The 24,017-nt window shown below is 40.6% G+C and overlaps 1 protein-coding gene across 1 annotated transcript in view; it reads right to left on the reverse strand.

Annotated features, from left to right (window-relative positions):
• The window catches only part of lrp5 (low density lipoprotein receptor-related protein 5), a 75,420-nt gene that overhangs the window by 43,293 nt on the left and 8,110 nt on the right, over nucleotides 1-24,017 (reverse strand). Inside the window, exons 2-6 of the mRNA XM_055192036.2 lie at nucleotides 20,147-20,347; nucleotides 19,480-19,699; nucleotides 12,355-12,552; nucleotides 6,978-7,174; nucleotides 3,155-3,286 (exon numbers count right to left, since the gene is read on the reverse strand). Coding sequence (XP_055048011.2) covers nucleotides 3,155-3,286; nucleotides 6,978-7,174; nucleotides 12,355-12,552; nucleotides 19,480-19,699; nucleotides 20,147-20,347 — 948 coding nt within the window. The remainder of the gene's footprint in view (nucleotides 1-3,154; nucleotides 3,287-6,977; nucleotides 7,175-12,354; nucleotides 12,553-19,479; nucleotides 19,700-20,146; nucleotides 20,348-24,017) is intronic.

A 24,017-nucleotide genomic window follows, 5' to 3' on the forward strand; every position in this document is an offset into this window, starting at 1 on the left:
AATGCTAACAAATGAGACACAGATACGATCCACCAATATTGTGACCGAAACTGTCTGCTCTAATTTGGATTTGTGTATCTAGTCATCTGGTTAACACTGAAATTTTATAAATAGTTTACATTAACGCTGTGGCTGAGCCTGGGAAGCAATTGAACTTTGAAAAACTGACAGTAGCAATTAGCGTTGTTCTTGCAGATGGTGTATAGCAAGATCACATTGCTTCAATACAAAACCTGCACATCAGGTTTAAATACCAACTGTAGAATCTGTCCAAACCCAATCTGTTTAAGCAATTAGGTCCAACCATGTCCTCATTTAATCTCCCTTTGTAACAGACCACGCTCCAGTACCCACAACACCAGCTGCGGTTCGCGGCACTCAATAAGTAGCGACATCCATCAGCGCTGACAACAAAAAAGGACGCCTCCTCTAAGGTTTCTCGTTTTTTTCATTTTCGCTCCTTTCGCTTTTAATTTGTCCCTCGTTCAGCCTCTCATTTCATTAAAGTGAGCGGATGCCTGACAAACCAAAACAAATGCCTTCAATTTAGCCACCCAAGCTAAACAAACAAGAGGTGTGGGTACGGTATGTTAATCCTCCCCTGCCCGACAAATTTTCCCCTTCCATTGTCTCGCCGCTAATCAAAGGCCGATACAATTGGGTATTGTTTCATTGCTGTGACTGGTTGTTAACTTTTTCGGACGGGTTGCTTAATCCTGTGGTCAGACTTAGAATCCGCTACACGTTTCATCTGGCCAGACGACCTCTCCTCTTTTCCAATAATGCAACGCTGGGCGGCTTCTGTGTTTCACCAGCACCACTGGAATGAGAGTTGAAAGAATGCATCTCATTGTTTCCTGGCCTGGGAATACATTGCTTTAAATTTGAAGGAGTTTTAAATTCAAGTAGAAAGGCAGCTTGGGAAGGGGCGAATGTATTTTTTGGTAATAGAAGTAGCAGTGGGTCGTTTTCGCTGGGAGCACAGATACAATGGACAATACAATTTGGTTCTCAAATAGATGGGAAAAAAATCTAAGAAGATGAGGGAAAAGCTTAATGATTTATGTAAACAAGATTGCAATAAAACATACAAACGCATTCATTTTTAATTGGTCCAATGCATTTAAATGGCTTTTGTGAAAGAAAAATTTTGGAAAGTCTATGTCTCTTGTTTTTAACATTACACACAAATTCAATTTGATCCTAAGCCTGTTCACTCCTAGAACAATAATATAAAGATAACAATAATGGTTACTACATTAACGCCCACACCAACATACAAAAGCTTTCTTTATATTTTTAAATGTTTTTAACATGCAAGCGCTTTAACTCTTTCGCCGCCATTGACGAGTTAATATGCCACGAAAGGTATATGGCACAATGCGCATGCGTTAGCACACGTGTATGAGTCAAATGAGCTATGCTTTGGTTGACGGTTGTTGGTGTTTTAAGGCCTCAATGAAGCCTTTAAGGCAGCGCTGCCTGGAAGGCACTCCCCGCCCCCGAGCGTTTCAGCCAATCACAGCACTGGCGCTAGATATCCAGCCTTCCGCCAGCTTCTGCTTCAGTTCGAGCTTACCGTTGGTCAGGTGAGTAGCGCAGATATTGTAAGATAGGAATGTGACTGTTTTTGAATTCAGTTTGAAATGTTTTGAGCGTTTAAGTGACGCGTTTCCACGTTTTCACGTGTCCGTGGCACGCCGTTCTATTTCGTGCCAGTTTCACGTATTGGTTACTCATTTTATTTTCCTTTTTTCAAACCATTGTATCTTGGGATTGGGGTTAGATTTGTGATTTTCGTATGATTTTTAAACCGTTTTCGCGTGAGGATAAAGTTGGGTTTGGGTGTCATTTTAAGCATAGGTTTAAACGTTTATTTTAGTGCTGGGCAAAGATTAATCGCAATTAATCGCATACAAAATAAATGTGATTTTTTGCATAATATATGTGCATGTACTGTGTCTAATTATTGTGTATATTTAACCACACACACATTCATATATTCATTTCAGAATTGTTTTACTTGTATATAAATTTTTTTTCATTTATTTTTAATATAAAATATATAAAAATATAAATAAATATATATATAAACATGTAAATGTTTCTTAAATACATACATGAATGTGTGTGTATTTATTTATACATAATAATTACACACAGCACATACTCATATATTATGCCAAAAATCACTTTTATTTTGTATGCGATTAATCGCAATTAATCTTTGCCCAGCACTAGTTTATTTGTCAGAATTTTCACTTGGGGTTAGGGTTGGGTTAGGGTGAAAATGTCATTTTATGTAACAGAAAGTCGTTCTAACCCCAATCCCAAGCGACAATGGTAAGAAAATAGGAAAAACAATTGAGTAACCAATACTTGAAACTGGCACATAAAAGAACATCGTGCCACGGACACGTGAAAACGCAGAAACACGTCACTTAAACGAATTCAAATACAGTCACATTCCTATCTTACCATATCTGCAGTACTTACCTGACCAACAGGGTGCTCGAACTTCCAGAAGCTGGCGGAAGGCTCGTTATCTAGCGCCAGTGCTGTGATTGGCTTAAAGGCTCCGTTGAGGGCTTAAAACACCAACGAGCGCATTTGACTGTGCGCAAATAACAAGTGAAGTTAACCAGGACCTTAAAGATTTAATAAATTAGCCTAACTTTTCGAAGAACCTCGCTACACTACCCGACACTATACAAGCAAAGGGTCAATGCAGAATCATTCGGGAATGTACATAGACCCCAGGCTAATACAAACAATTAGGTCTGAAAACCCGAACTATATACAATCCTTGGACAAAAGTAACCTTGACACAGTAAACCACCTCCCAAATCAGTTCAACCACCTCACTCAAACGTACAAAAATGAAGAGGAGGGAATGCGTCAGATATCAGGGAAGAAGTTTATAACTCCTGTTGGTTAAATCAGAAGAGAGGGATACAGGGCGAAGTTGTTAAATCTGTCAAACACCGTTTCTTGCGTGGGGAAGGATGCCAAAACCAGCTCATGAATGGCCACAGTTAATAAAAATCTAATTGTATGCCCAAAACCTTATATTGCTCTTAATAGATTTCATAGAAAATGAAACTATATCTTTTTTCCTAATGTAAGGTGTAAAATTGATGGTTCCAGCAGTCACCTGGTTTGCAGGTCTTCCCGTCCTCTTTCAGTTTAACTCCTGTTGGACAGGCACAGCTGTAGAAGGGCGGCACGGGAGAGAGGAGACACAGATGGGAACAGCCTCCGTTTCCTTCGCTACATGGAGTTTGAACTGTGGAGCAGTGAAAGATAAGAAGGAAAGCAATTAAACTGACGGTTCACACATTACTGCGTGACCTCTCGGTTAAATTATGACCAGAAAAAACAAGGGTTTGTGAACGTTTCACTACATACTCATCCCGTTTCGACTAAGTTCATCAGATATGGCGTTTAATGATCCACTGAACTGAATGTCATTGTAAATACAGGTCTGGTTCATAAATAAGCAAGGCTTGAGCATTATTTTTGGAAATCCCCATTTGAGATTGTGCTTGCGTAACATGTTATTTGTCCCATTAAGGTCGGGATCTTTTCACCTGAGACGACAGATTTAAGGAAAGAAACAGCAAAACAGCAACCTCTGAACAATAGTAGGTGACGACAAAACAATCCATTTCCTGTAACAGGTTTTTCCATTTCCGCCAGGTCCGTCTCCGCTCGAGACGCATCTGTACGCTTGGGAAAACAACACATACGCCCCTGACCCAGCATTTGTTATCCAGTCACATGGTCGGCTTGCAGATGCGACGTCTGCTCAACACATTGTCCAAGGACACGCGAGGAAACTCAAAGAATACAGGCATTTTTTGGTAGATGAAGTGAAAAACACAGTGCTTGACTACAGATTGAAATCAGATTTTTAGAAAACACTTTCTTCATCTGCATTTTATTGTGCTTCTAGTAAAAAGTCTAAATATCCATAAAGATAAATATACTATAAGAATATAATGTATATCTAGTTAAGTTTTTCTTCTTGGTAATCTGTTTTGGTAATCCCAGAACCTAACAAATGTTTTGTTTTTTGGATTTTTAAGGAAAACACCACCGTTTTTCAATATTTGACTTTGTTCTTACCTCAACTTAGATGAATACATACATATCTTTTTTCAATGTGTGCACACAGCGCTTCTTGAAAGTGTTAGCATTTAGCCTAGCCCCATACATTCCTATGGCCCGAAACAAAAGTTTTATTTTGTGTCACCATACTTATGTAACTACTCATATAACAGTCTTTAAATAGAGAAAACATGGAAGTGTTTGGTGGCTTCTAAATTCATCCCTGTTTGGATCCTAAGGAATGAATGGGGCTAGGCTAAATGCTAACACATTCACGACACACTGTACAAAGATTAAAAGTGCACGCATTGAAAAAAGATAGAGATGTATTAATTCGTCTAAGTTGAGGTAACATAGTAAAATATTGAAAAAACGTGGTGTTTTTCTTTAAATATATTCAATTACATTCTTAAAAAATGTTTCTTAAAGGGATAGTTCACCCAAAAATGAAAACTATCTCCTGATTTTCTCACTCTCAAGCTATTCTCGATTTATATGATTATCTTTTTTCAGATGAACACCATCTGAAAGAGTTTCGTTGCAAAACGAGATAACCACCGTTTTTTTAATTGTTCAGAAATCTCGTTTTTTGGTTGCGCATTCCAATTAATTTAAATTGAACTGCAGTTGGTTTGTTTTGATTTAAACCTTCATAACTTAAAAAGTACAGCTAAGTAGCACCATAAAACAAAATAATAACATGATAACATAATAATAAACATGTTTTGACAAAAATGTAAAAAAATGGATTTATCTCGTTTTGCAATGAAACTCTTCAAATGTCCTGCCTGTTCCAAGCTTTATAATGGTAGTAAATGGTGCTTCTGATTTGAAGCCCAAAAAAATGCATCCATCCTTCACAGAAGTAATCCACATGGCTTCAGGGGGTTAATAAAGGCCTTCAAAAGAATGATAAATGTGATTTTGTAAGAAAAATATTAATATTTTAAAACTTTATTTAAACTAGATTCCAGTTACAGAGAGAAAATGTGTTTCCATCGTATGACACATTTTTTATTTATATTTTACTTCGTTTTTACTACTTTAGGTTCTTTGCAGTTGAAAAAACTACTAAAAAGTGTTTTTTAAAACCTGAAAGGATCTTTGGGACCCTAAAAATGGTTCTTAAATTGCCTCGTTGCAAAGAACCCTTTTAAACCTTTATACACTGTACAGTATACAACATTTTAATGATGTTAATAATGATCTTTTTACTACAATATAAGGAAAACACTGATAAAGAAAAATATTTTTGCAGTGCAAATGTTAAGGGTCCTTCCAAATTCTCTAGATTTTCCAATTTCCAAGTGTTTTATTATCTTAGCTTTATCATAACAAACACTTACCTAGTTGTGTTTGCAGGCTGTTAAATGTTTCGGAGTAATCCACACCCCCACAGATTAATGTGGGGGTTGCTTCAAGCTGGGACTGTTCCCTGTCTCTAGTGAGGCGCTATGTTTATTTGCTCAGAGTGGAATGCCGGACACTTGAAAAATTTCGTTCCCAGAGAACCGCTCTCTCTAGATTGCCACATGGGACAAAAGGTCCAAACTTTTACAAAGACACATTACAGTACGCACTGAAATCGGAGCCTAAAAAATTAAACGGGGAATGTGAAGGATTGCATTGGACTGCATGTCGATTCCCGAAAGTAACTTAATTATCCAAGCCTCTACACCTTGTTTTTTGTTCCTTTAAAACCTTTTTATAATAAACCACTTGGGTTTAAACATTATTCAGCGTGTATAAATTTGATTAAAGTATTTTAAAAGTCACATTCTTTCTGATCCCATTGTGTAAACCCTAGTTAGTGTGTATGTTGCTGTTTAAGCATAAATAATACCTGAAGAAAATGCTAAAGCTCAAAATTCACTGCCAGGCGATATATTTTCTTTAACAGAATTCCCCTTTTAAAGCCTACAACGAACGGCCGGTTTGCACTACAGCCCTCTACTTCCTGCTTTAATGACGTCAGCAGAACAGTTTTTTGACTAAACTCCGCCCACAGGAATACATCAGTCGCCAGCTAAGCTAACGGCAAGCTAAGCTGCTATCGAATCACAACACACTAAACAAACTACACAATCAGAACTCGATATTAGATTTTTAGGACAGTGAAAACGGCGCTATACAGATAAGTAAATTGTGTGAAAAATACCATGTGAAACATGAACACGTGTTATATTGCGCACTGTAAACCATCAAAGCTTCAAAACACAAAAAGGACGGGACCTTTTTAAAATGGTAAAATTTGTTAAATTAATCTGAATCCGTTATGCTACCTACACACCAAACGTGGGGAACCGCATTACTCGCTCTAGACTACTCGCGGGATTTAACTTCGTGTCATGCGAAATTTTCGCTCAAGTTAAATATTTTCAACTTGGGCGAAGACGCGTTTGAGGCGAATAGCGCGTGTTTTTGCGGCAGACGTGCCGCCCATATCGCGTCATTCGCATCGCCCCACACGATGACGCGTCTAATCGCGTCTCGCATTAATTTGTATGTAATCTACTCGCGCAAATTGTTAAACTCGCATCTGGTGTGAACCCACAGTTACACTTAGCTAGATGAATATTTGCTAAACACCTAGGGGTGGTTTTCCAGATGAATCGAGGATTAGGACATTTTAGTAGTTTTCACTTACAAACCTTACAAAAAACAATACTGGTGTGCACCAAACAATGACACTGATATAGGTTAAGATATGTCAGTGTGTTTTTAATTTAGGTAGCATTTTAGTCTGGGACTGGGATAACCCTACCCCCTAAAGAATGATCTGTGGAAATCTACAAAGGTGTATTTTCTCCAAAAACCAAGTTTGGTTTAAACCAGCAGAATCAGTGTCGTGTTTGTAGGGGACTTACTGTTTGGCTGTCGCTCTGAGCCGAGCACCTGGATGTCCATCGGCGCGTAAATCCCATTAAGAATTTCTCGCCGCTTCTCTCCGGTGTGCTTGTTGCAGGCGTGGATGGAGCGCGTCTGCCAGTCGGTCCAGTAAAGCGTTTCGTTGTACAGCGTGAGGGCGAACGGGTGAGTGAGAGATCCTTGAACGACAGGCTCCCTGTTTTGTACACAAAAGTAAACAAACACATACATATCAAGTGTCCACATAAAGGCAATGTGAAGCACCTTTTTGGAAGCAGACATTTTTTAAAAACCTACAAGCACTACGCAGAAAGTAAATTTAAAACCGAATAACATGCCTTCGGGAAATCTGGAGATTGTGCAATACCGAGTAACCACTATGAAAGCCTTCACGACTTCTTTCCGGGGGGTTTAGGGGGGAATTAAACAAATCAGGCTGTCATCAACCTGTAAACCGCATCTGTTTCGGCTGTTAGCAGGGAGTTGACCCCGCTACATCTGCCCTTATTAAGTGAAGTTCCCTCGAAAAGCGAGAGTCTATTTGAGGCAAGCGCATCGAGTTTGTCTGGTCGAAACAACGGCCTACTCATGCACCAGGCCGACAGCGGACATAAATAAATGTAAGTGGATCAAAGCCGTGCCGGCCGCAGAACCCTAATTCAGCACTATTCAGAAAAGGAGCGCTCATCAATCACCGAGCTATAGTGGGATGAGAGGGGATAAATTTTCCTGGGGAGGTGGCGGTGGGGGTGTGCATGAGCGTGTTTGAGGAGTTACAGTTAACATGTTGTTCACCCCTCGATCTTTAATAGCGTGTGACGAGCTACAGAACAGGGGGTCAGCGTTCTCGAAACGTAATTACAAACAGACTTTTCACAGCTTTTGACATACTCTCGGTAACGTCTGGGGCTTTGAAGGCGGCAAACGAAAACAGCCATTAAACAGAGGTGTCGCAAGAGCCAGGCTTTTATTATTTTAAAACGGCCCAGGGTAAACGTTTGAAGCGAAGCGCTTACAAATTTACATTAGGGCGACAGTAAACAGACTCATGGATAGAAAGCGTTTGTTCTTCGGCCAATTTTTGCGAAAGGACAGCGGAACCTTAAATGGCTTAATGCCACGAGCTTCATTACGAGACCGGAATAAATCACACGCACCACTTAATCACGAGAAATGCAATTACTCAAAACTGAGTCTTTTCTGAAGCCGAATAAACGATTGCGAAAATCCCTGTAGTCTATCATTGGTTTTCAGGTTATACAACGTGGGTAAAAAAGTAAAGCTAATCATTTCTTGAAAATAAACAGGAACTCCTCTGGAAGTCACTATGGCCACATCCACACAAAGGCTGAGCTTTCCCTATCCGAGTTTTTCGTTTTCCTCGTTCAAATTTTTTGTAAAAAAGAAATATCGGTGTGCACACGAAACTATGTGACGCTGTTAGGTGGCATAGTGGTAGGGTCAAGACTTGGGGTGATGATATCATCATATAACAAAATATACAGATTGGCTGTATAGACAAATCTGCAAAGGTTTGTGCTCAGATTTATCCACTTTAGTACCTGTATTTAATAAAATTGGGGTTTCAGGCTCCCAAAACGCCAGATCCAAGGAAGTCAAACATACGGCCCACAGGCCAAACATGACCCACAAATAGGGCTGTGCAAAAATATCGATACAGCTAACTATCATGATATTTTGATCTCTACTATCGATATTTTTTAAAACATCAAATCCCTCTGTGTGCGTCAAATGACGTCCCCTGCCGCTGCTGTAGTTGTCACTGTCCAGTTGTCTGCCATATACGGCCATTCGGCCAATGTCTCAGAAGTTAGAGCGAATGAGAAAATGGCAGAAAATTTAAAAACACCTGCAGCTTTCAAAGAGCTGCAGGTGTTCAGCTCTATTTTTTATTGCAATGTATCGCAACATGCAGCGAATTGTATCGTACCGTGATACGTATCGTATCGTGAGCCTTGTATTGTGATACGTATCGTATGGGGAGGAGCTTGCCAATACCCAGCCCTACCCACAAAGGTGTCCAATCTGGCGCGCATGATGATACAGTATTATTAAATATTAAGCTTACATATTTAAAAAAAAACTCAGGCGAGACACGGCAGTCGCGAGTGTCTAGTTAATTTTCTATAGGAGATATATGGAAAGCGGCTAAACAAGGACAATTTCACAGGCGGAGCATAGATGTCCGCACGCGATGCTTGTGAACCCCAAAATCCTGCCATTTCGGCAAGCGTGGCTCTTTTCACGGCAGGTGCCGAGAAAAGCAACCGTGGCGTGCCACGTACCGTGTATGAAATGCCTATGAATCAGTTTTTTAACAAGCCGCGATGGTGACAGCATAGTTTCTGTTAAATGTAGTGGCACACAGATGTCTAAAAATGAGAGTAGCGAGCAGCAACTGCCCCAAAACTGGTGATGTTGATCCGTCGAAGAAATGTAAGCAAGGTTCCCACACCTTGGTAAACTTCAAATTCAAGGACCTTTTAAGGACTTTCAAGGGCCTATACCCTCAAATTCAAGGACTAAATGTGGGGACACATTTCAAGTGAGAGCAAAGTTACATCATGTTACCTTTTAAGATACATTGTTACAGTTCCCTTTCGAGGGAACTTGCGCTGCGTCACTGCAGTGACACTTCAGGGGTAAGTGCGTCTAAATGCGTATATCAAATTCAATGGTGAGGCTTTACGAAAAACACAAGGCGACGCGGGAGCCAGGATGTATATTGCAATCTTGAAATATTGCAAAGGTTGGCGTTAAAGGGACGCAGGAAGTATGACAAGAGAGACGCAGCGTCTTGTTCCCTTCTCAGGAAACAACAGTTACATACGTAACCCGAGACGTTTTCATGTGTCAAACACAACTATGCAAAAAAGCATTTTGGTATGAACCAGAAGATATAAGCATTTAAAGCAAACAGTTTAGGATGTGTGCTTAAAAAGTCTAGAATCTTTATGATATTATCCTACACTACACAGGGAATAATATGGATTTTTTTTCCAGAAAACGTCTTGCATAAAATAGATTCAAGCAATTTCAATGACCTGTACCTATGTATGTATATTTTCAAAAACTTTCAAGGGCCTTGTATTTTTTTCCCAGATTCACAAACTTTCAAGGATTTCAAGGACCCATGGGAACCCTGATTTATGAATGATTTTGGCATTATTTGGTAATACAAAGAGGGTAAGGTATAAGCATAAGTAGGGGTGTAACGGTACGTGTATTCGAACCGGACCGTTTCGGTTCAGGGCTTTCGGCACGGTGCACACGTGCACCGAATGGCCGAATGCATTTTGTGTGCGCCTGTGCGGAACATAATACGTGCGTTTCCGCACGAACATATTAAGTGGCGGAAGTCTCCGCGTTCAGCGCAAGTCTTCTGTCAAACATATAACATAATTCGGCCCGCAGAAAGATTTTTATTTACTTAGTTGTATATCCGTTTGATTATTGATGTAAACGTTTACGTGTCGTATCTAAAAGCGCATGTTAAACGCGTGTCAACGCGCTGCTTTGTTCTTTCAAAAGTGCGTGAGAGGATGCGCGTCTTTCGTTGCTACGCATTCATGAGACGCGCTTTCTGTGACAGCGAGAATAAGGAATGCGTGATCAGATTTTTCATCTGCACATCACGTCAATCATATCATTGTGCCAATGCGATCAGCTGGTCGGGACAGAGAAGAGCTGTAACCCGGGCTTACTCAGCTGTCACTCAGCTGCGGAGGGGTTCGTTAAAGCTTACATTGACGACACAAGCAAAGATTAGGAGAAACGTGCAAAAGATCCAAGATGGCTATGTATGCACCTCACTAATCTCAAAATGAGTGTATAATAAGTATATCATCATGTTGCTTGCTATGCAGTTACACATAGAGCAGTAATAATATTTTTATACAGAGATGGTACATAGCCAATTCAATACTGTGAGTTAAACAATCCAAAATAAATCAAAACAGAATTTTTTTGGTGGCAAAAATGTAGGCTAATAGTTCATAAATGTATTCAGGAATTGAATTTGTTAGTTCAAGGTTTTAGTAGAAAAAGTTTAAGAGAAGGTTAAGAAAAGAGTTACCTTCTGTTATAAAATAATGTAAAAAAGAACTTTGCAGTAGTATTTTATTTATTATTTTTTCATTTTATATATATTTTATATGTTATATTTTAATAAAAAGTGTTTAAAAAAAGTGTAAACAAATTGTAAAAAAAAGTTTATAATAATAAACAACCTGCAGTTTAATGATTGCATTTCTCCCTTACTGTACCGAAAATGAACCGAACCGTGGCTTCAAAACCGGGGTTCGCACCGAACCGTGATTTTTGCGTACCGTTACACCCCTAAGCATAAGGTATAATTGTGTTAAGGTTCAATATAGAGGAATATAAATTAAGACCCCTGATCTGGATAAAGCTAAACGCATTTCTGTGTGGACGGCCTAAAAAATATTTTGGTCTCTGCATATAGCACAGGTTTCTCCTTCGGTGTATGAGATTTAATTTGACTGCTAAGGACAGCTATACAATCAGATAAATAACTGAATATGTGTTTTTAACAAGCTGCGTGATTTGATCTATCATACAAACCTGCAGTACAGACAAAATGGGACCTTCTTCAAACTTTTAAGTTTGTAGAGAAGCTAAAGTTTAATACTTGGGGTTTAAAATGAAAAGCATGAGGAATAGTAAACCACTAATTAAATTAAGCACCAGCAATTTGTCCACATCATTTGTGGGAGATTTGGTTGCCATTGCCCTATTTTGGCTTTCTTGCCAGTTGCAATGCATTCGCTTTTTAAGTGGGCCAAGCAGAACTCATTAAAAACTCAAAGTCAATGCACAAGACTGCATGCCAATATGAAACACAGGCAACCAACATTTTGCAACCTCTTGCACCATTTTTCACTTTAATAGTTTATCTATTAGCAAAGACTTTTCCTGGTCTCCAGGTCTGGTTAGACTATTCGCCAATCCCACAAATCGACAAGCAATGCCAATCTCATGGTTTGGACATACCATTCTTTATTGAAGCTGCTTTGAAACCCTACATACACAAAGCATTTGTAAATCTTTGGCTCGGGTGTCCGAATCACAACCTTAATGTCAGGGGGGATCATGTTACGGCGGTAAATGGCGCGGAGGTCACCTCAAGTTTAGAACGAGTGGAGCGAGAGGAAGTCGGATGGGGGTTGCGTGCTGACTCCGTACGGGGAATGTTTGCACTTTAGCTGAGCGAATATCAACTGTTTGGATTGCGCCACAAAGTCATACTATTCAACCCCAATCTGAACATAGGGAAAATAATATGAGAAAATAAATAGAGGACGAGAATGTAAAAAATCCATATAAAATACTCACCGGCCGGTTCCATCCAAATTGGCCCTGTGAATGAAGCTGAGCTTGGCATCGGCCCAGTAAAGTTTCTGCTCTTCGAGGTCGATGGTCAATCCATTGGGCCAGAATATATCCTTCTGCACGATGATTTGTCGACTGGTGCCATCCATGCCCGCCCTCTCTATTCTTGGCTCCTCCCCCCAGTCCGTCCAATACATGTACCTGAGAAAGTAAGCAAGGCATGGGTCAAACTGGTTTTAATTTGCTCAGTGGAAACAACAAGGCACGCAGTTTGAATCTAGACATTTTCAACAAGTACAGCACGCAAACAATAAGAGAGTCAAAAACAATCATTCACAGTGTAAGATAGAGCTCGCAAGGGTTTAAATATTGACCAGAAGGCACTCAAGATTCAACAACATAGATTTGGAAACAGACTAAACAAAGAGAAGTGTTTTTTTTTTAAACCAAGCTGAATAGAAGCTACATTTTCCAGAGCCTGTCTTGCTTGAAACAGTTGATGTGAGACAAGCATAACAAAGCACTTAAACCCAAGTACAAGAACACTAACTTAGCTTAACTAATCTTGTCACGCACAAAAAAGTCATACCAGCCAAATTAAGCAGCTTTTGTTAACTGTTTCAAGAAGCATTAGCTATGCTAACCTAATAATTCATGTTAAAGGTGCTCTAAGCGAATTTACGCGTTTTAGACCATAAAACGTTTTTTGTTACATACAGCAAACATCTCCTCACTATCTGCTTGCTGCCTGTCCGCTGATCAAATTGTAAAAAAGCGACCTCTGTAGACAACCTAGGCTCCACAAACTGCAATAAAAACAAAGTGGCCAAACCTACAAACAGAAACCATAACAACGTGTTCCAACCAATAAACGACAAGAAGTATTTGAGGGTGGGGGTTGGGCGCATTCATGAAAGCACAGAAGGGAGGCGGAGGAGTTAGCTACGCTCCGTTTGTTTGAAAACAGTTCAAACATCAACAAAAAGTGACATCACACAGATTCGCTTAGAGCGCCTTTAAATATAAAAAATAAGTAATCGTTTTCAAAAGGTTTTAACTAGCTTTCAAATTAGTATGAATTTTTTTTCAAGCAAATTAAAAGCTAAACAACTACTACTCTACATTAAACAAGACAATAAAAAATAAACGCTTACTTTACCTTAATTGCACTGTAGCAAAAAGAAACAAAATAATAAAAAAAATGTTTTTACTAATAATAAATAACCTAGCTGATCATTAGGGGTGTTCATTTCGATACCATACAGTATCGATTATTTCCGCCAACGATGCGATGTTTGCCAATCCATCAAACATTTCCTTGTTGCAATTACGATTCGGTTAATTTAACAATACTTTAATATTACGAGCCTAGTTAGCAACTCACAAATGCATCCAACATATATAAACGTTTAATTCTTAAAAACAATAATAATAATAATAATTCAAAGCCACGATTTGCGTCGGATAGCAGTCACAACATCTTTCAGTGTGGTTTCGCTGCTACAACCGCTTTGTTGTTGCATTGCATTTACTTGCTGACACTAGCGCACGTAAATAAACGAAAATGCCCTTTTTGGCGGAAATGCGTAGATGGACGTTACGTCAAGGAATGAGGACGCGGAGAGTGTCAAAATAAAGGTACCTCATATGGATATTTTATGTGTGGCATCGATGCATCATATCGTAAGACATGTAATTGACGCACCAATCCATAGCGATGTATTATTACACCTCTACTGATCAACTAGTCGGTTGTGGGCGTAGTCAAACAGTAAACAGACATCAATAATAAAGTAAAGGTATTTTGCAAAAGCAATCATGCATGCAAAAAACAAACACTTTTGGTGTAAAGTTAAAAGAAAGTTTCTTGTATTTTATGCAGTACTAAACTGCATACATGGCGCAACAATGTTATTTCTGCAGGGCATTAAACAGTTTCATGCCTTCTTAAACAGAAACAATGCCCTGTTCATACAGTACTGGGTCATGTGTGTGAGTGTATCCATTTACTCAGGTCATGTATAGCCTATTAGATGAATGACTGTTTGTGCTAGTAAATGACAGATCGCAGTTGGGAAAATTATGTTATGATTACGCCGCAAAACCACATCTGTAATGTGTCATATACGATCCAGCGTTGCCTAATCATCCCTAAAAGGCAAACAAAATCAAGCTCCGTGCAAATATCTTCTAACGCGGGCCTATGAGAAAGGAAAAATTAAAGATAAAAGAGGCGGCGAGGACAACTGACAGAAAGCAAAAACACAACAAGGCAATCAGCCACGATTTTGTGTGACGATGGCGAGCGCTTTGCCAATGCACGCTCTTATCGAACCTCATGCCAGCTATGAAACCAAGCGTGAAAACACCACCACCCTTTCCTCTCCTGAGATGCATCTTATCATGTCGTGCTGCATTTTTACCAATAAGCAAACATAGGATAACACCGCTGCCTGAATATGGCCACGAACAGAAACAACACAAACAGTCATTCATTGAGCTGTGTAGAAAAGCAGTAAAAAAGTGTGTTGCGACAGGTATATAACAGTCCTACTAAAAAACAGCTAAAACCTAAAATCTAAGCTGGTTAGCTGGTTTAAGCCGGTCTGCCTCCCAGAAGCCCGACTGCCTCGCAGCCGGGTTTGAAGCCCGACTGCCTCGCAGCCGGGTTTGAAGCCCGACTGCCTCGCAGCCGGGTTTGAAGCCCGACTGCCTCGCAGCCGGGTTTGAAGCCCGACTGCCTCGCAGCCGGGTTTGAAGCCCGACTGCCTCGCAGCCGGGTTTGAAGCCCGACTGCCTCGCAGCCGGGTTTGAAGCCCGACTGCCTCCCAGCCGGGTTTGAAGCCCGACTGCCTCCCAGCCGGGTTTGAAGCCCGACTGCCTCCCAGCCGGGTTTGAAGCCCGACTGCCTCCCAGCCGGGTTTTAGGCCCGACTGGCTCCCAGCCGGGTTTTAAGCCCGACTGGCTCCCGGCCGGGTTTTAGGCCCGACTGGCTCCCAGCCGGGTTTTAAGCCCGACTGGCTCCCAGACGGGTTTTAAGCCGGACTGGCTCCCAGCCTGGGTTTAAGCCCGACTGCCTCCCAGCCGGGTTTTAAGCCCGACTGCCTCCCAGCCGGGTTTTAAGCCCGACTGCCTCCCAGCCGGGTTTTAAGCCCGACTGCCTCCCAGCCGGGTTTTAGAGCGGACTGACTCCCAGACTGGTTTTAGAGCGGACTGACTCCCAGACGGGTTTTAAAGTGGCTTGGCTCCCAGCCGGTATTTAAAGTGGCTTGGCTCCCAGCCGGTATTTAAAGCGGACCCCCAGACAGGTTTTTAGTGGCCTGGCTCCCAGCCGGGTTTTAAGCCGGACTGGCTCCCAACCCGGTTTTTAAGCCGGACTGGCTCCCAGCCGGGTTTTAAGCCGGTACTGGCTACCAGCCGGGTTTTAAGCCGGTACTGGCTACCAGCCGGGTTTTAAGCCGGTACTGGCTCCCAGCCTGGGTTTAAAGCGGACTGACTCCCAGCCTGGGTTTAAAGCGGACTGACTCCCAGCCTGGGTTTAAAGCGGACTGTCTCCCAGCCTGGGTTTAAAGCGGACTGCCTCCCAGCCTGGGTTTAAAGCGGACTGTCTCCCAGCCTGGGTTTAAAGCGGACTGACTCCCAGCCTGGGTTTAAAGCGGACTGACTCCCAGCCTGGGTTTAAGGCGGACTGACTTCCAGCCTGGGTTTAAAGCGGACTGACTCCCAGCCTGGGTTTAAAGCGGACTGACTCCCAGCCTGGGTTTAAAGCGGACTGACTCCCAGCCTGGGTTTAAAGCTGACTCCCAGCCTGGGTTTAGCCAGTCAAGATAATTTTAGAGGGGTTTTGAAAACTTTTTTGGAAACTGCAACCAAAACAAATGCATAGCAGCGCTAAATTCAAAATAGTGCATATTGGTAACTTCAAATCTCATTGGTTCTTCTGTTTCTTGTTACCAAATAACTAGGGATGCACCGAATCCAGGATTCGGTTTCGGATTCGGCCGAATACTGGGCTTTTTGGCGGGGTTCGGGTTCGGCCGAATCCTAGATTTTTTTTCCACCGAACCGAACCCTAGACTTGCGCTACGCTGGTCGACGTCACGCAGCCGTTGATTACACACATCGGGTGCTGACGTGGAGATGAGCTTTTTCTTTCGGTCAGCTGGACACACCAAAACTTTTACACACGGCTGAAAATGCCTTGAGGACCCCAAATGCCAGCTGTTTTTCAGCCGAGCGCTTGGTAGCTGTGATGCTTCAGCTGTGAGCCGGTTGGTTGCTGTGGTAATGTCCCGCCCCTCCTCCACTGTAATTGGACGGCCGTGTGAAGACTGACATTGACGAGCGGAGCTTCTCACTCAAAGTTAAATATAGTTTTCAGCGCGGAGCTGCTTGCTTATTGGAAAAACGAGTGTGTCGCAACGCATCGCTTTCATTATGCATAGGCTTATGGTAATTGTCAAAATAGTTTTTCCAACTTGTCATCCTGGCATAATGTACAGTTAAAATTAAATAAAATGAAAAATACACTGCTGTGGACGTTTGTTACTTTATTAATGTGTTTTACTGTGTTGGAATAAGGATGCGAGTAGGATTCGGTATTCGGTTTCGGATTCGGCCGAATCTTAAAAGGTGGATTCGGGATTCGGCCGAACCTAAAAAATCTGGATTCGGTGCATCCCTACAAATAACATAGTCTTATGACATGAAAAAAACAACAAGATTTTAAGATATCAACATTTTCCAGTATTTAAATATCTGTCATATACACCTGGGATGGCATGAGGGTGAGTAAATAATAAGAAAAGTTTCCTTTTTGAGTGAACTGTTCCTTTAATGTAACGCTTATGGGGACTTTTTATGTCAATAATATTAAATACTAGATAAATGTGTCCTGAAAAAAAAACATTTGTCTTCACGGCAGCATTATGCTACAAAGACACACCAGAACACAAGAACACCTGTCAATCATTTTGTGCTCTGCAGATTTCTGCCATTTCTAAACAGTGGCAAGTTCAGTGCACAAAGGGGTTTAACAGAGCAAAAATACAAATGAAGCCAAGTCTGGCTTTACAGATACTACCAAAAGCAGACTAAAGACATACTATTCTCCAAAGATGGAAGTAAAGACACATGCAAGCATTTTTACATTATTCAAAGGTATAAAACTGACACTTGGCCAAGCAACAGAGAAGACGAACACGGCCTATAAACTGGAGCCACATAATGTGTCTACATTCAAACACGGAGACGGTGGAATGTCTAACATCGCCAAACTCAAAATACCAGGTTTAGCATCACTACATAACTCCAAAGAAAACTTTTTGTCAGATATTTGGATGTAATAATCATAATTTTTGTTTGAAAATTCAAGCTGGGTCAGAAAACTTAACTTGGTAATAAATTAAAAAACACCCACTCTTTTCATCGGATTGTAATTCATCTTTTCACTCCTCCCAACAGTCCCTTCGAGAACGCGAAAACAATGAATGTGTCTTGAGAACAGACAAGCGTAATTCAGGGGCCCCTGAATGCGCTCGCTCTCGCTCTCAGGGGTTCCCCCCCCTTTCTCTGATCTTAAGACGGGGCCCCGGCAGAGGTCTCGGAGCGCCATGGTAAATCACTGCTCAAAGCTCCCGCGCGGGTGAAAATAAGAAAATAAAAGCACATGAAGCTGAAATTTCTTGGTATGTCTGCTTGAAGATGCCAGACGTGAACTTTCAGAATCATACTGCAGTGTAACGGGATCTTTGCTCTGGAGAACGGATCGCTTACACAGACAAATTTTCCCAAACTCAAAGGGGCGTTGAACTCCGCTAAACAGGCTGCTAATGTTTTTTAAATAAAAAACAAGAAGTATGGATGTGTTTCTTTAGGACACAAGCCAGGAAAAAGTGTCTGGATCTGTTTTTAATGTCTTCATCATACATCGTACAAAGCGAAATGCATTCTGCGAAAAATGTCTCTCCTCTTGAGTGCCATAAGTTTAACTTACAGAAAGACGGATAATAAAAATGTGAAAAACACAGGTTACATTTACATGTATGCATCAGTATTTGTGTTTCCTGGCATCTAACACATTAACTTTTGTGCAACTGAGCTACAGGAACAATAAATATTTAAACAAAATTCATAACTGTGATCATTTCCATTTGATACTGGTATCGTAGTTATTGATTTACAATAGCACAAGTTAAAGATTGATGATAGACCAATAAACAAATCTAAATGCTTTGAAACAACATTGTTCATTGACATTTCACAACTTTTTTAAAGACGTCAAATAAATCTTTGATGTCCCCAGAGTACGCATGTGACGTTCTTACTCAAAATATATCATATAGGTAATTTATTATAACATGTTTAAACACTTTGTAGGTGTAAGCAGAAATGTGCCATTTTTGATCTGATCTCCGCACTAAATAGCAGTGCTGTGGTTGAATAGTCCAGATTGAGAGGCGGAATTAACCCCTTCTGACATCACAAGGGGAGCCAAATTTCAATTACCTATTTTTTCACATGCTTGTAGAGAATGGTTTACCAAAACTAAGTTACTGGGTTGATCCTTTTCACTTTTTTTAGGTTTGTACAAGCACTGGGGACCAAATTATAGCACTTAAGTCAGATTTTCATGATATGTCCCCTTTAAGATTCAGAATTAGCAGATATTATTCTCTACAAGTGGATAAAGCAAGAAACAGAAAATGGGTATTACCCAATATGTCTCAAGCCAAGTACGTGAGCGCACACTAAGCCGGGGCTTAAGCAATGCAAGCGAGACAGATCTCTCTGAACTCGAGTTACATGTTGCATATAAACACGCCAACTCGTCGGCAAAGTCGGAGAGGACACCCAAGTAGGATAGCTGACTCTCGGCCCGACACGGCACCCTGGGGGTAAACTGTACTGTATGCCACACGACAGGCAGGCACAGAACGAAAAACCTTTTACCAAACGCTACATTGCATCCCAAGCTTCCTTAGGAAGACGTTTTATTAGCCCGTAAATAAACAACCTGGGCACTCATTTATAAATGTCAAAGATTGACAGACACGTGCAAAGACCACCCAAAGTCCAAGGGTTGGGGAACGCACGGAAGAACAGGAAATGAATTATTTAAAAACTCACCTATGGGCAGGGTTCAGTGCTATGGCCCTGGGCTGGTCCAGATCTTGCCAAAAGAGGACCTTGCGAGAGGTGCCGTCCAGGTTCGCCACTTCTATGCGGTTGGTCTCCGAGTCGGTCCAGTAGAGTTTGCGGCCGAGCCAATCGCAGGCTAAGCCGTCGGGGGAATCTAGACCTGAAACCACCACGGTCTGCCCTCTGCCCAGTATGGGCTCCTTCATAACTGCAAGACAAGGCCTTCATTCAGTTTCACAGAAGTATTATCAGTTTAAACATTCCTCAAATGTTTTATTCGGCCTCCGGATAAACATATATGATTTCTGCAGTGCAATTAATGTCTGCAAAAGAAAGCTATACATAACATACCAGTTAATGGAGATTGGATTTAATTCGACACTGTGCTAACTAAGTTGTTTCTACTCTGATCTCTTATTAAAGTGATAACAAATGACAAGTTAAGAAGCATATCTCCAGGTTTTTATTAACTAAAAAAAACTTTTATGTTCTTATAAACATCCCATATGCACCAATTTATTAACATGTAATTTTAACTTATTTTTTTCTGATGCGGAAGAAGATTATGATTTATTTTATGATGTGAAGAACGAATTTTGAAAGGCAGTAATGCCAGTTAATAATGAAAAAAAAAAAAACAGAAAGATGATCTTACAGGGAGAAGAGACATTGTAGTATGTCTGTTTAATAGCTTCCTCGCTGACATCCGTCCAAAAAATCAGTCCCTCCGAAAAGAGGAAGTCCACTGCAGCCGCATCCTCGAGTTCGCTGACGACCACGACGGATTCCGCCCGGGCTACTTCAGCATCCACAAGTCGGACATCTCGCCGGTTGGCAAAGAGCAACAGGGGAGAACCTGAGGATGAGAACCACAAAACAACCATGAGAACATTGCTTAAAGTAGATGCATAAGAGTTGTAACTGCTTGTTTGGTTTAATGTTTAATAAAAGATTGTGATTTTACGCAATAAAGTAATGAACCAACTCGACTGTCTGCCATGATCCCGGGAGTTTTGTCATAAACTCATTGCGCTAAATGAGAGGCACATGTGAAGCTCTCTGGAGACCGTATAGCGTCGGAAACAACGGAAATGTTTGACCTTCGTTTTGGCACCCAGACATCTCCACGGGGACCGCCAGTTGGCACCTCGCAACAGTCTGCATGTGCCAGCGAGTGCCACTCACATCGCAGTCAATAACTGCCTAGGGGGAATGGGGTGGGGGGCATCCTATGATGTCACCAGTGGCATACACAAGAATGACACAATGACTATGGTGAGACTCCTGAGGGTTGGTGCGCCTTGCTGTGGTTTACCAGCATGCGGCTCTACTAAGAACCATGTCAACATCGACAAGCAAATGTGAGTTCCTGCTGCAAGGCCGGCGTTTCAACGCAATGATCCGCTACGGCGACGCTATTAATAACATTAAAACCACTCAAGATAATGGATTCGTCACAGACAAATATGCATGTCAAAGCTGTTAAAACTAAAAAGAACTTGAGGGAGGTAATCCAATTTAAGTAGCATTCAAGAAATAGCTAGCTGGCCAGAAAGACAAAACTGTGAATGCTATAGACTTATGTATGTATATATAACTGTATGTATTAGAGCTGCAATCCTTGCTAAAATGGAAATGAGATCACAATTCTCATTTTAACAAAAAAATTTTTTGCACTCAAGTAAAAAATGCGCTACACAGGACTTTCAGTTATAATAAAGTGGACTTAGGGATGCATAGCAGAATAAAAGTTTTTGTTTTTGCATCATATATGTGTGTGAACTGTGAATAATAATTATGTATATATATAAATATGCACACATGCATGTATAATTTTAAGAAAGAATATATATTTATATATTGCGTATTTATATTTATATATAATATAAATTATACATTAATATACAAATGTAAACATTTCTTAAATATATACATGCATGTGTGTGTATTTATCTATACAAAGTTATTATACACAGCTCACAGACATATATGATGCAAAAACAAAAACTTTTATTTTGCTATAGATTAATCGCGATTAATCGTTATGCATCCCTACGGACTTAAAAGAAACAGTCTCAAAACCGTCTTAAAAGTCTCTTTTCCATATTTTAGACTCCTTAAGATGAGTAACTTAAATCTGTAAGCTGTTAAACATAAACAAAATAATTTTCTGCAATGGCACTCATTTATTTCTCTTTTGTGTGAAAATCGCAGCTCCAAATCTACCAAGTAAACCAATTATGTGGGTTGTGGCTAGATGGAATACAGCTACAGCAAAACTCTTGTGAAATCTCGCTGGATGAGCATTTTTTCCATCCTAATCCTAACCCTAAACTAGGGATGGGACGATAAATGCTGATACACACTAATAATACCTGTCCGATAACGATTCTGAATCATGCATGCATCGTTACGTTAGTGATGTCATACGCCGGTCTGCGAAGCTCAACACAACATCAAACACGCGCCCCCAGTCTTTCCTACCACAGGCGCTTGTAATGCTAACCAGACATCCAAATGCCGCCATATACCACAAAAAAAATGATAACCCACATGATCATCGTTTTCGTGATCGATCACTGATGCCACGTTTAAGTACTCGAGCAATCGAGTACTCGTGTCCAATCCATCCCTATTTTGAATGTAGCGGCATTTCACCGTAATTCACTGACAACCACAGCAAACATCATTGGCCAATTTATTGGCCCAACACTACCCTAAATCCAACATTTCATGGGATTCAGGCCGTGGCTGTATCCAATCTGTAGCCAGAACCGCTGCTATTAATCCTAACCCTAAACCCAATATCTCGCGAGATTTTGCTATAGCTGTATCTCCTCTAGCCAGAACCGACTATGTGTTTAGGTCTGCCGCCTTGTTACACGTCACACGCGTGATTAGATTACTACTACGTCAATCCACATTCCGATGCATCACTATGCATTGCATCCTTAGTTTTTTACTAAGCACAGGTAAGTCTGTTCCTCACACTTTTACTCTCTCGTACCAAAAATTGGTAAACAGCAATCAAACTATCATGCCAAAAATATGGGAAGTAAACAATGTAAAACAGAACAAGATTTTCACATTTTCTAAAGTGCTTGCTCGTGCAAAAGTCACTGCCATGACGCAAGGGCATTTCACGGTTGTCAAATAAGCCACTAATAAAATGTACGTTTGAGATGGTGAAATCTCGAAAGTCCTCTAAAGTGGTATTTTCCATCACATGACCTCAGCTTTCTGCCCAGGCTGGTATCCAGCAGTCTTACGAGACTAAACAGAGAACAACTGTGATTTGGTATTATCTGAAAGTCAACACTGCAGCAATTTTTGGCTGGAGGGCTCTTTTATCAGCAACCACAAGCTAGGAAAACCGGCCTGCGAGTGTCTTTCAGAGATTCTCTGTGGAAAGAAGCTGTGCTAGGAGACAACCAGAGATCTCCAAATTTGTAGAGTCATCACAATACGTGCACAACTTTCTGAATTCATCCACCTACAGACATGACATCTATTGCGATGCACAAAGCTATAAAAATTATAGCAATGTTGACTGAACATGTAAAAAATGTATGTGTTCAATGACTGAACATTGAAAAAAATGTAAGGTTAATGTTTAAAATTGCTCTGTTTACCCATCCAAGTAACTTAAATATTTAGTTGAAAACATACATATCTAACGTATCTATTGTGTGTCGTCATGTATGGCTTTCTGAGGAACAAGATATGAATCTATTAGGGATGCTCATATCAGTTAATTTTCCCGACCGACAACCGTAGCTTCTAAACCGAACATTAACCGTTAACTGATAAGATTTTAATATGAAATTGTCATTCAGTAAAAATACAGTTGACGGTTGTCCGTGAACTAGTAAAAACAAAAGATTTAATTTGAAAGTGCAAACAGCAGCGACAGATCAACAACAGAACCAGGATTCATACATTATCAGAAATTCACGCAATATATTCACCTTATTAAAAAGCACGCGATCAGTCCAGAGGATTAATATCCAAAAAGGGCAGATTGTCTCCGTTTCATCTACCACAGTGGTCATTTCTAAAGCAGGATGCTTTTCAGAAAGTTTTGTTTTTGCGTCGTCTTTCTCTGTTTGTGCAAAAAGAGAGATGTTTATGGAACAGAGCATGTGAGCGGAGTGGTAATATTTCCATCAGAGCGCAGAGCGCATTTCCGAAGTTTCCGCTCCGGTCGCTCAATACGCAGCACTGCTCGCTCATCCCATGCCCTTTGGTAATTTGATAGTTCGAGAATCTATAGCAATAAGTTATGGAGTTCAAATATTGTTTTAATGAAGTCGCCAGCCTTATATAGAAATGAAAGAAATGAAACTAAGATGACAGTATAAATGTAGCGTCGTCTGCATCTAGATGCAGTTTTAAAGATGAAAATTACTTTAATCTAACTGATCAACACAAATACAAAGCGCCAAAATATAACTGATTGCTTACCAGCATTAAAACCACTTAAAATAAAAACCTGTATAGTTCTCCGCTCCGTGGATGAGGAAGCT

Source organism: Misgurnus anguillicaudatus, chromosome 6, assembly GCF_027580225.2.
Source record: "Misgurnus anguillicaudatus chromosome 6, ASM2758022v2, whole genome shotgun sequence".
Lineage (NCBI taxonomy): Eukaryota > Metazoa > Chordata > Actinopteri > Cypriniformes > Cobitidae > Misgurnus > Misgurnus anguillicaudatus.